Source organism: Triplophysa dalaica, chromosome 2 (genome assembly GCF_015846415.1).
Source record: "Triplophysa dalaica isolate WHDGS20190420 chromosome 2, ASM1584641v1, whole genome shotgun sequence".
NCBI classification, from domain to species: Eukaryota; Metazoa; Chordata; class Actinopteri; order Cypriniformes; family Nemacheilidae; genus Triplophysa; species Triplophysa dalaica.
The window spans coordinates 194,289-206,388 of record NC_079543.1 but is presented as its reverse complement, the minus strand read 5'-3'; the positions used below and the strand labels follow the sequence as shown (position 1 = coordinate 206,388).

The window sequence follows — 12,100 nt, the reverse complement described above, 5'->3', positions numbered from 1 at the left end:
TGGAGTTTAGAGAGGCATCGAGGAGGGTTTTTAGGGGGTGGTTAGTCGGAATATCAGCTCCGAATAGGGAGGTACCGGTGTTGGCAAAGGGTCTGCTTCGGGTGCCAGCAGCCTGAATTTCTGGAAGGCAAAGCGAGAAAGGGCATCAGCAATCTGATTTTTTGATCCGGGAATGTGTTTGGCAGTTAGAATGAACTAGTCGCAGGCTGAGATCCAGATGAGGCGTCTGAGGAACGGCATTATGGCGGGGGAGTGAGAGCGGCCTTTGTTGATACAATGGACTGTTGCCTCGTTGTCACAGTGCACGACCACTCTTTTCCCCATAGGGATGCTGCGACGACCAGTGGATATAGCTCAAAAAGAGCTGAAGATGCTAAAGCCTGAGGAATCTCTAGGACCTGGGGGGGCCAGGTGGACGCGAACCAACGGCCTTGGTAAAAGCCTCCGAAACCGACGGAAGGGGCGGCGTCTGTGAATAGGTGAATATCGACGGGGGAAGAGGCCATGTCACTGTAGAAAAATGACAAGCCGTTCCATTGTTTGAGGAATTTTATCCATAAGCTCAGCTCATCGAGGCATGGATAACGAGTCCTCTAACGCGAGTGAGAGGGGGTGTGAAACGAACGGGCGGCCTTGCGGGATTATTCTCATTGCGAAATTTAGATGGCCGAGAACAGACAGAAGCTCGCGTTTTGAGCAGCGGGGATTTGCTAATAGGGAGGACGCGATCAAGATCGTTCTATCGATTTTCTCTTTCGGCAGAGAAGCTTGGAATTTAAGCGAGTCTAATTTAATTCCGAGAAATTCGATGGACGTGCTTGGACCTGAAGTTTTGTCTGGGGCGAGGGGAACGCCGAGATGTTTGAAAACCTCCTGGACTTTTGCTAGATGTGCAGCCGTGAACGAGTCGGGAGACGAGATGATTAAAAAATCATCGAGTAGGTGGATAAGGTAGGGAATTGCATAATTGTTAGAGAGAATCCAGCAAATTGCCTCTGACAACATGTCGAAAATTTTTGGGCTGCTTCTGCAACCAAAGGTGAGATGGACAGAAAAGTAAAATTTATTGCGCCATCGAATGCCGAAAAGGTGCCAGAAGTCTGGGTGGATTGGCATAACTTTAAATGCGGATGTGATGTCTACTTTTGCTAGCCAAGCGCCACGACCGGCATGTTTTATTAAAGTGATGGCTTGATCGATGTTATGGTAGTGCAGCGAAATGCAGTAAAAGGGGGAGCGTCGAAGGGGCCAATAATGAAATTAGCGTCGATCTCTTTTTTAATGAGGAGATTGACTGACTCTGGTTCGGCGAGCGCAGACTGGAGGTTGGGGCATATTAAGCTGTGTGATGGAAGACTGATGACGCCTGGGTCGAAACCGTTCGAGAGACCGGTCAGAAGATAGTCAGTGAACTGAAAGTCGGGGTGCGAGGACAATTCGGAAGACAAACAAGAAATGTTCACGGGAGTCGAAAGGTAATTTTTTAGGTTTTTATTCTGTGTTTGAGGCAACGGGCACACGATTCGAGCGTGTGCTCCGCTACAAAATGAGCAAACGTGCAGGAAGCGACAACGTTGCCTGGCGCATCTTCCGACGTTGAAATTCCTGCAAGCCTCCAAATTGGTGGGTTGCCCCTGGGTTTGGTGAACTGGGCGAGTTGGCAGGCGCGGAACAGAGCAGGTAGATTTGGGAGGCGAAGCTGAGCGTGGGGGAAGAGAGGGGGTGACTAGGGGACAATCGATTGTGGTATGCGCTACTGAGCGACATACCGCACATGAAATATTGCGGACGCCCAGGAAAACCCTGTTATGCAGCTCAGTGTCCAATGCTCCCCAGTAGGGGCACTGGTTCCACTGAGCCACACGAATGGCACATTTGGCAGAAAAAAGTTTGTGATACGTGTAGAAATGTGCGCCCCCATAGGAGGGAACGCAGTGCAGATCACGTCAGTGTAGCGGGAAAAAGCAACGGTAAATTCGGGGAAAGAAAGCGTGCGGGTGTGGCTGGGTGACTGATTTTTTAGCGTGAGCGACAGATCGCCGTAAGTGATCTGCCGCTCGGTTGATGGAGGTGATAAAGGTGAGAGGAGTAAATAAAGATCTGTGTCCGCACCTGTCAAGATCTGGGATCTGATGTTCCCGGAAACTGGAGGCGGTTCCAACGCTGGTGCGTTAACCGGCACTGGCATTGCTGTTGCCGTAGCCAATGTGAAATTTGGTCGGCTCTGCGGGAGAGAGAAAATGGAGGGGATTGCAGCCGCCTGAGCGGCTAGCGGAGTCATGCTCGCGCTAGCGGTGGCTTCTAATGGGGTGGTGAAATGGCTGAGGACCAGTGCCTGCATCGCTAGCTGAGGCAGCCTCGCGCTAGTAGTCGATGGGGGTGCAGCGGGCCAAGAGCCAGGGGCGGGGAATGGGTGAGAACGCACCGGAGCTCCGGGTGCTGGCGAGCCAACGTTTCTTAGGCGGCCCGCGCTGTTTACTGCTGGTGGGATATTGGCTGGAGGTTGGAGCTGGCCTACAGCTAGAGGGACGAGTTGCTGGAAGCCTTCGACCGGACGGTTCATGGCGTCCTGGAAATCCGTGGCGGAACCTGCGCTCGTGGAGGGCCTGCTATGCCAGCTTGCCGGCGGACGGCCACGACGAGCCGCATTGGTGGATTGCCCGGGTCGGGAATAGGGGGAACCACGAGCCTTGCCCGGCTTGTCAGTGGTCTTTTGTGGAGCTGACTTCGGTGGGGCGGTGTCGGCCAGGGAAGAAACGTAGAGGCAGTAAAACTCCGCCTTGGTCATCCGCCTATGGAACTCGACGTCCGCATTGGATAGAGCCAGCCGTAGGCCCTGGACGGTCCATTTCTGGATGGCGGGGATCGTGTCGTGAGTAGAGGTATAAGAAGAAGCCGGTGAAGGCGGCGGACGTCTCTCTGGGGCAGGTGATGAAGTGTCACCTCTGGTTTTAGCCTTGCGAGGTGCGGAACATCGGAGCTCGCGGCCGCGTGATGAAGCCGGGGAATCTTCTACTGGATCCGATCCCGAGCTGGAAAGATGGGACGCGCTCGTCGGCGCTGAAGGGTTGCGGTTTATCGGTGCGTCGTCGATGACGGGGGTCTCGGACATAGCGTCGAACTTCAAGTTGATGCTTAATCTTATGAGATCGAACAGGTTAGATGGTTTCCTTATTTATTAGCGAGCTCGCTAGGGCTGAGTGTGTATACGCTGTGATTGCTGATTGTAGACCAGCCGGCTGATTATATGCTTCGGCTCCTCCCGAACTTTGTTAATTAAACATCATTAAAAATACCTAACGAATTTGCTATATTTATGTTAGCCTGGAGAGAATTCCATAATTAGGGGGCAAGAGATGTAAAGGCTCAATCACCCCTAGAACGTAGCTGTGTTTTAGGAATAACCAAAAGACCACTCTGAGAAGATTGCAGGATGCGACTAGCTGTATAGGGTATTAAAAGCTCTGCCAAATACTGAGGAGCCAGACAATGCAGCGCCTTATATTGATAACTCAAAAACCAATATAAGCCAATGCAACATGACAAAACAGGAGTTACATTTACATTTATGCATTTGGCAGACGCTTTTATCCAAAGCTACTTACATTGCTTCATCCTATACATTTTACATAGGTATTTGCAATCCCCTGGGATTGAACCCACAACCTTGCGTTGTTATCGCTATGCTCTTACCACTGAGCTATAGGAAAGCTAAAATAAAAATTTCTTAAAATTGGACATAAACGAGGTCTTAAAGGTTGAGTAGGCAATCCTTTCTAGAAAAGTTGTCTTTCATGCTGGTTAGAAGGCTCTTAACATCCTGATAGCAATTAATAAGTAGAGCGATTAGTTGGTATTTTTATAATTATATATTGTCAGTGAAAGGCGTAGGACCAAAAAATTTTGATCAATCATTGCCCTCGGTGTGGTCATGTGTCCATTTTCAGTCAACATATTTTGCATCCCACTGGGCTCCTGTTCAAGCAGACACCATACGTCATCAGTGTGTGCAAGTGACGAACAAAATAAAGACCATCTTAAAAACTGCCACGACTAAAAACGTCTAATCAGCAAAGAGGTGAAAGCCGGTCCCTCACAGTCGCTTCACAGGGGTTTCCGGGGTTTCCCGCTCATTATGTTCGCGATTTTGCTCCGGAGGTTTCAACAGGAAGATGGGTGTGAAAAATCCTGATCAAAGTGTTGACGAGTATAATTCTAATCATTGTTGCTTTTCCATGGTAAAACCAACTACTAAAGCCTTCCATTGTTCCTTCCTTAGTCATTCCTGGTGCTAATCCTGCTTGTAGGGAAGTATTGCTAGACTCCTTTGCTCTGGTATCTGAACAGGATTTGATTTAGACTTTTTAAAGATCTGATTGGTACTATTGGTCCTATAGTGCAGTCTATAGTGAACAGTTATCTTGTCTTTGGGTGTGTTCCTGATGAATTAAACATTACTAAAATCCATTCACTCCTGAAGAAGCCCTCATTGGATCCTGCAGTCGCTAATAATTATAGACCTACATCTAAGTTACCTTTTATTGCTAAAATATTGGAAAAGACAGTCGCTAACCAATTGTATACATGTTATTAATGATAATGATATCTTTGAGTAATTTCAGTCTGGCTTCAGAGCTGGTTATAGCATGGAAACTGCTTTCTTACGAGTGACCATTGATTTATTAATGTCAAAGGATGCTGGTAGATGCTCAATTTAAGTGTTAAACGACTTGACTTCAGCCTTTGTTACAATTGACCATTCCATCTTGGTTAATTCTGCACACATGGGTTGGGGTTTAGGGGATGGCGTTGGATTGGTTTGTGTCATATTTATCTAACAGGACATTTGTTCTGTCAGTGGGTTATGAAGTATCCCAACATGCTGAAATTGTATGTGGAGTTCCACTGGGTTCCTTGTTGGGACCGATTTTATTCTCAATTTATATGCTTCCATTAGGTGTTGTGATCAGTAAACATACGATTAAGTTTCACTGTTATGCTGTTGATATACAGCTGTATTTATCATTTAGTTCCAATGATCCTAACACTTTGGATGTTTTCCAAGAATATTTAGCTGACATGTGATAGATGAAAAATTAGATGGCTTTAGATTGTTCGCAGCTTTACACAAAAACAAAACATAAGGTAGTATTACTGGTCAGAGCTCAAATAAGTAGCAGGTTGAACGTGCTCTGAAGAGGATTTCTACAAACAATAAGCAAGTGGTAAAAAACTGGGCTGTTTATTTAGATACTGATTTTAACATTTTTAATTTAATTTAATTTTAATTTACAATGAGAAGCTGCGAGTGCTTCTGTTTCTTTGTTTTGTTGCTTTTTTCAAAGGCTGCTTTTAATCCTTGTTTGGACATTTATCTTACCAAAACATTGGGCAGAGAACACTGTCAGTTTGTGTGTGTGTGTGTGTGTACACGTCTGTTTACTGGTGTATCCTATTCCAAGATGATGTGGAGCTCTCCAGTTGTTTTAGTGTTTTTGTTAGTTTGTCCTGTTTTATGTTTTTTTATGCAAATCTGCGCTCTCTGCTAAACAAATGGACAAACTTCTTCTACTCTGCCGAAAAATAAGTTTTTTTTGTGTTTCGCAAGAACCTGGCTGCAAGACTTCATCCCGGACAGCGCGTTACATCTGCCCGGCTATCAGCTGTTCAGAGCGGACCGCAACCTAGAATTCAACAGGGAAATCTTCCATAGGTGGGGTATGTTTCTACATCAATGAAAAGTGGTGTACAGATACAACAGTGATGAAGAAGATGCGCTGTCTCGACCTAGAAGTACTCTTCATTAACTGTAAGCCCTTTTACTCACCGAGATAGTTTTCCTCGTTCATTCTCGTGTGTGTTTACATTCCTCCGCAAGCGCACGTGAGGGTGGCGTTACAACAGCTCGCCGATCACATCACTGACACATTGCAACAACATTTGGACTCTGTTATTAATCTTCTTGGCGACTTTAATATAGCAAAACTTACACTCAAGCTGCCAAAATACAGACAATACATCACATGCCCTACCAGAGACAATATTTTGGACAATTGCTACACCACAATAAAGAATGCATATCGCTCTGTCCCTAGAGCAGCTTTAGGACTGTCTGATCACTGCCTGGTTCACCTTATCCCAGCCTACAGGCAGAAACTAAAATCTGCCAAACCTGTGGTAAGAACTGTTAAAAGATGGATCAACGAAACAGAGCGGGCCTTACAAGCCTGTTTCAAGTGTACCAATGTAGTCTTTTTGAAGCTTTGACCACCGATCTGGACAAGCTCACGGAGACTGTTACATCATACATCCATTTCTTTGAGGATTTGTGCATTCCTACTAGCACTTCCTTAAAATTCAACAATGATAAACCATGGTTCTCAGCAAAACTCAGACAGATTCGCCAAGCCAAGGAGGATGCCTACAGAAAAGGGGACAAAGTCTTGTACAGGCAGGCAAGGAACACAATGACAAAGGAGAGGCTAAGAGAAACTACTCTAAAAAGTTGGAAACCCAGTTTTGACCCTGCATCTGTGTGGAAAGGCCTGAAGGATATCACTAACTACAAGCCATCATCCCCCAATTTTGCAGGCAATCAAACAAGGATCTAAAGGACTTTTACTGCAGATATGAAAATGCTAATTTAACACCTCACACCAACTCTGACATTATCTCTACACAACTCCTATCACCTTCAGTCACACCACCTCCTGCACTTCACATCAGAGAAGAGAATGTGTGGAGAGTCTTTAGGTGAAAATAGACAAGAAAAGCGCCAGGCCCAGATGGTATCTCCCCAGCCTGTCTTAAAAGCTGTGCTATTCAACTGGTCTTCAAATTCTCACATATCTTCAACAAATCACTGGATCTGTGCACAGTTCCTTCCTGTTTCAAGTGCTCCGTCATAATCCCCATGCCAAAGAAACCCCAAATCACAGGACTGAATGACTGCAGACCCGTCGCTCTCACGTCTGTGGTCATTAAGTCATTTGAGAGACTGGTATACGCTTATCTGAAGGACATCACAGAACCCTTACTGGACCCCCTGCAGTTTGCTTACAGCGCAAACAGGTCTGTTGAGGATGCCGTTAACATGGGGCTGCATTTTGTCCTGGAATATCTCTCTAGACCAAACACTGCCCTGCTGTGGCGAGGAACCCAAACTCCAATGATTGAGAGAAACCAGGCTCAGCCGGGAGGGCCAGATCCCCTCTAATGTGTCATAGCTGCACTCAGTGCAACACCATCATCCCATCACTGCTCCAGACAATGTTAACCCAGCTATCTGTTTCTGGCTCTATCTGTCGGTGGATCACTTTCTGCAGCAGTTAGTGAGAATGGCAGCAGTTAGTGAGAATGAGTAATCCGCACATTCAGCGCTGGCGCCCCCCAGGGGTGCGTTCTCTCCCACTGCTCTTCTCCCTGTACACAAATGACTGCACTTCCCAGGACCCTTCTGTCAGACAACACCACAATCATTGGCCTAATCCAGGATGGTGATGAGTTTGCGTACAGACAGGAGGTTGAGCAGCTGTCCGTCTGGTACAGTCATAACAACTTGGAGCTGAACACGCTTAAAACAGTGGAGATGATTGTGGACTTCAGGAGAGACCCCCCTGCTCTCCCCCCTCTCACCATCATGAACAGCATTGTGGCAGCAGTGGAGTCATTCAGGTTCCTGGGCACCACCATCTCTCAGGACCTGGAGTGGGACAATAACATTGGGTCTATTGCTAAAAAAGCCCAGCAGAGGTTGTACTTCTTACATCAGCTGAAGAAGTTCAACCTACCGCAAACTCTATTAAAACAGTTTTACCTAGCGGTCATAGAGTCTGTTCTCTGAACATCCATCACTGTCTGGTTTGACTCAGCCACAAAGTCAGACATCATAAGAATACAGAGGACGGTTCGGACTGCTGAGAAGATCATTGGTGCTCTTCTGCCCACCCTCCAAGAACTGTATACATCCAGAGTGAGGAAAAAGGCTCAGAACATCACCCTGGACCTCTGGACCTCTCACATCTAAGCCATCATCTCTTCACAATGCTGCCGTCTGGTCGGAGCTACAGAGGACTGAGCTCCAAAACAAAACAACTTATTCTTTGCTCAGGCCATCTACCTCTTGAACAGTTAAACGTTTTTTACATGCAATTAAAAATTTACCTACGTACATTTTGCTTGACGTGCAATTAATAACTCTGTACAATAATAATAAAGTGCAATATTAAATATATCCTGCAGACAATACACTATCTATTTTTATACAACGTGGTCAATTATATTTCATCATCTCCACGTTGATCAAACTGAACAATGTTTTTTGAAAGTGTAAAAATGCTGAAAGGTTTGTGTCACTGCTTGGTTTAGGGGGCTACAGTTTACATTTTGTAAAGTTATGTCTATAGTACGTACTCATAATGTAGTTCTGCAAAGTAATCGGTAAAATTGACGATTTTAAAGTACTAATCATGATTAATTATGATTATTGAATTTATTCAGTTTGACAGCCAACGACTGTGTTATAATCTGCTGCTCCTGAATGTCTGTTTTGAAGCGTCCTATCATCTCAACACTGCACCCTAAAATTGAGTAGTATTTGATAGGGATGTAACATTTCACCTTGAGCCGGTTGAAAATCGATTATAATATGTGACAATTCAAGTGGCTTGAAATGTTAAACAAATTGCGATACATGTTTTGAACAGAAGGGGTCACAGTTTTTAAAGCAAACATGCCTTACAGATCTGTTAAAGCCATCAAATGTGGATATGCTGATAAAAGCGTACAAAATCCAAGCTAGGAAAAGTACAAAGACTGTGCTTCCCTAGCACAAATTAAAGTCGTCTCTTTAATATAAACACAGTCTTTGTTTATAGTAAAGAGAATATACTTATTTTAATTTGTTATGCATTATTCTTTTCTTATTAAATTCTGGAATTTAACATTTGGATGTTTTAATTTAGAAATAAATGTGCAGGATTATTTTTGAGAAATAATAAAAGGGCACTGGGCACTTGTTCATTTCTAATATCTCAACTCATTTTTGATGAAAAAGGAATCGTGATTCGTGACGAATTGCATCGTGAGTTGAGTGAATCGTTTCATCCCTAGTATTTGACCTTAACATGATGATGTTTTACACTTGCTTTTAGCACATTAAAAAGTTGCTTCCTTTATCCTGGGAAGCAGATATCTGTTTTAGAATTGAAAAAAGTTGTAAAACAGAGGTCAAGTTATTCATCATTTATGCCGATTCATCGGCACCGATATGATCATTTGAACTATCGGCTATCGACTGTAATCTCCACCAATAGTTTTTCCTGTTTGTGTTTGACCCAGACACATCAGGGAAAGCCCAACTGTGATAAGCAGGAAGAGAGTTCAGAGTATGGATTAAAACAGCGACCTCTAGAGACGTAAATAAAACTAATACTGACAGTCTTCATTAACAGAGAACAGCAGTGTGCATGGCTGAGAGCGCGCTGACATTAGTAGCCTATTCGCTCAAGTTATAACAGGGTGACAAAAATACACACAGAAAGGGTCACATTTTACTATTGAAAGCATGGATAGCCATATGACAGTATAGGTGCTTGCGTGTGCGCATGTAATTGTGTGTTCGCGTGTAATTGTGTATTTGTGTGTGTGCCTCTAAAATGGAAAAACATGTATTTGAAAGTAAACAAACAGGCATGTGAACACGACACTATATAACAATGGATCCGTCTTTATTAAGTGCTAATTTATGGCCAAGTTATTTTTTAATTATTATAAATGTAGAAATGACCTACTTATAACTTTGTTTAAATCATATACTGGAGTTTAATATTTATTAATATAGTTCAACACATTTGAATGGTTCACTTTAAGCGTTTGTGTGTGTTTTTGTGTTTTTCTTACCTATACATAGGACAGACAGCAGAATCAATCTGCTGGTGTTGATGTTTCGTCTCATCTTGTTCTTAATTCTCTTGACACCTCATCATTCAGTTAAGCTGCAAGAGATAACACACACTTTTATACAATATTATAAAAATAACTTGCTCTTCTACCTGTGTTTATTTGGCAACAGTATCTCATTTGTGTGTTTTGTTTTAGAATCATTTCGTTCAATTGTGTAAACGGAGAAACAGAATATTTCTCGGTCAAGAAAATAATAATATATATTTTCATATGAAGCTGTCAAGTAAGTTTCCTTCATTTGGAGAGTAACGTGAAAATGCTGTATTTATCAGGGGTCATTTCAATAAAATCATTCAAACGAAATGAAATTAATTTCACCACATCAAGAACGGTATGATTTTTTATTTCTTGTTGTCCTTTGAGCTCTTTTTCTTTATCGTTTACTACTGCAAAAATGTCGTTATTAGTGTTTGATGTGGATAATAAAAGTACATGAAGGACTTTGAAGGTTGAGTGGTATTGGTTGTCTTTGAACCGTTTAAACTGTCCTGTGATACAACACGCCTAACTCTGTCTCAAATGAGGTTTTGTAATAATTGTGACAGCACCTGAGATCACAGACATTGAGAGCAACAACATGAAACAGTTGCACCGTCATTGGATTATTGGAATAAACTTCATATCAAGTTTTCATTGTATATTTATTTGTTGATTTATTAATGGTCCAGTATTTGTTTATCTATTTTTTTTCATGGGCCAAAGATTGTTTTCACCCAAATATTAAATATTGAGATAAATCAAGTCTCTATAGTACTGGTGTTTATTCTACACACATTCTGTCAAACAATCCCAAAACTAAAATCTCAATTATAAGGAAACACAAAACAACTCATTTCATACAATCAAGAGGGCACTTTGAACAGAACTTCTGAACACACCTGACTGAGTTTCCCAAAAGCATCGCAACCTTAAGTTGATCTAAGAACCCTTGTCTCCAAAGGAGCTACGCTTGCAATGCTTTGGGGAAACGCAGCCCTGGACTGATGTCATAATCTGTGCTGAACATACAGTGAAATCCACGGGTACATATGCCAGTAAATCATTTCACGCAAAAGGTAATATTTGTTTTAAAGGGACAGTGCACCCAAAAATGAAAATTCTGTCATCATTTACGCTCCCTGAAGTTGTTCCAAATCTGTTTCAATTTCTTTGCTCAGTTGATCACAGAGAAAGATATTTGGAAGAATGCTTGTCATTGACTACCATTGAAGGAAAAATGTTTCAACAACAAACAGTTCTTACTATAGTACTTAATCATGTCGTAGAACTAAAAATAGTTAACATTCTTCCAAATATCTCCGTCTGTGTTCAGCAGAGCAAAGAAATGTATACAGGTCAGGAACAACTCAGGGGTGAGTAAATGATGACGGAATTTTCATTTTTGGGTAAAGTGTTCTTTTAATGATGTTCTGTGCAATGTCAGTCCTGTGGGGGTCAGTGTTGTGCAGAGTTTCTCTCCAGCTTGTTTCCAAACACCTGTCTGGAAGATCTGCTTTAAGGTTGAGTTCACCTCTGCACAACACTGACACAGGAACAGGACTGATACACACCAGCAACGTAAAGGTTGTGGGTTTGATCCCAAGCGACGCACACTCATTAAAGTAATGACCGCTGTACGCTGCGTTGAAGTGCGTCTGCCAAATGAATAAATGTAATCAAGGCAACATTGACTGTGATGATGTGGTTTAGCTCCATCTGAGAATCACTTTTGATTTCAATGTTTCATAAAAAATACACCCTGTAACTTTATTCTTGTTTTAACTCCTCATAGTAAGTTATGAATAAGCAATTTTAATGTTGACAAATTAGAACATGAAACCGCTGTTTAAAATGTAAGACAGTAATTGGAAGCGACTGGTTGGATTGATCAAAGAAAAGACCCCGCTATATAAAACACGGTGCCGCAGCACATGCATCTGAGCATCTATTCAGTAAAATCTATGCACAAAACCCACAGAGATAAAAGTGCGTTTGAGATGATGGCGGAGAGGTTTGCTTACCTGTGTGACAGCTCAGGTGAGTGACAGTGAACTGAAACAGAGAGAGAGAGTGTGTGTGTGTGTGTGTGTGTGTGTTGGGTGGGGCTGTTAACACCCTTACACAACTGTCACACCCCCCCCCCCCATACACTCTCGCA

General features: G+C 43.1%; 1 protein-coding gene across 1 annotated transcript in view; it reads right to left on the bottom strand.

Moving 5' to 3' along the window:
• The window catches only part of LOC130435436 (uncharacterized), an 86,279-nt gene extending 76,284 nt beyond the window's left edge, over positions 1 to 9,995 (bottom strand). The window contains exon 1 of the mRNA XM_056766086.1: positions 9,901 to 9,995. Coding sequence (XP_056622064.1) covers positions 9,901 to 9,955 — 55 coding nt within the window. The 5' untranslated portion in view covers positions 9,956 to 9,995. The remainder of the gene's footprint in view (positions 1 to 9,900) is intronic.
• Between the last annotated feature and the right edge of the window lie 2,105 nt (positions 9,996 to 12,100).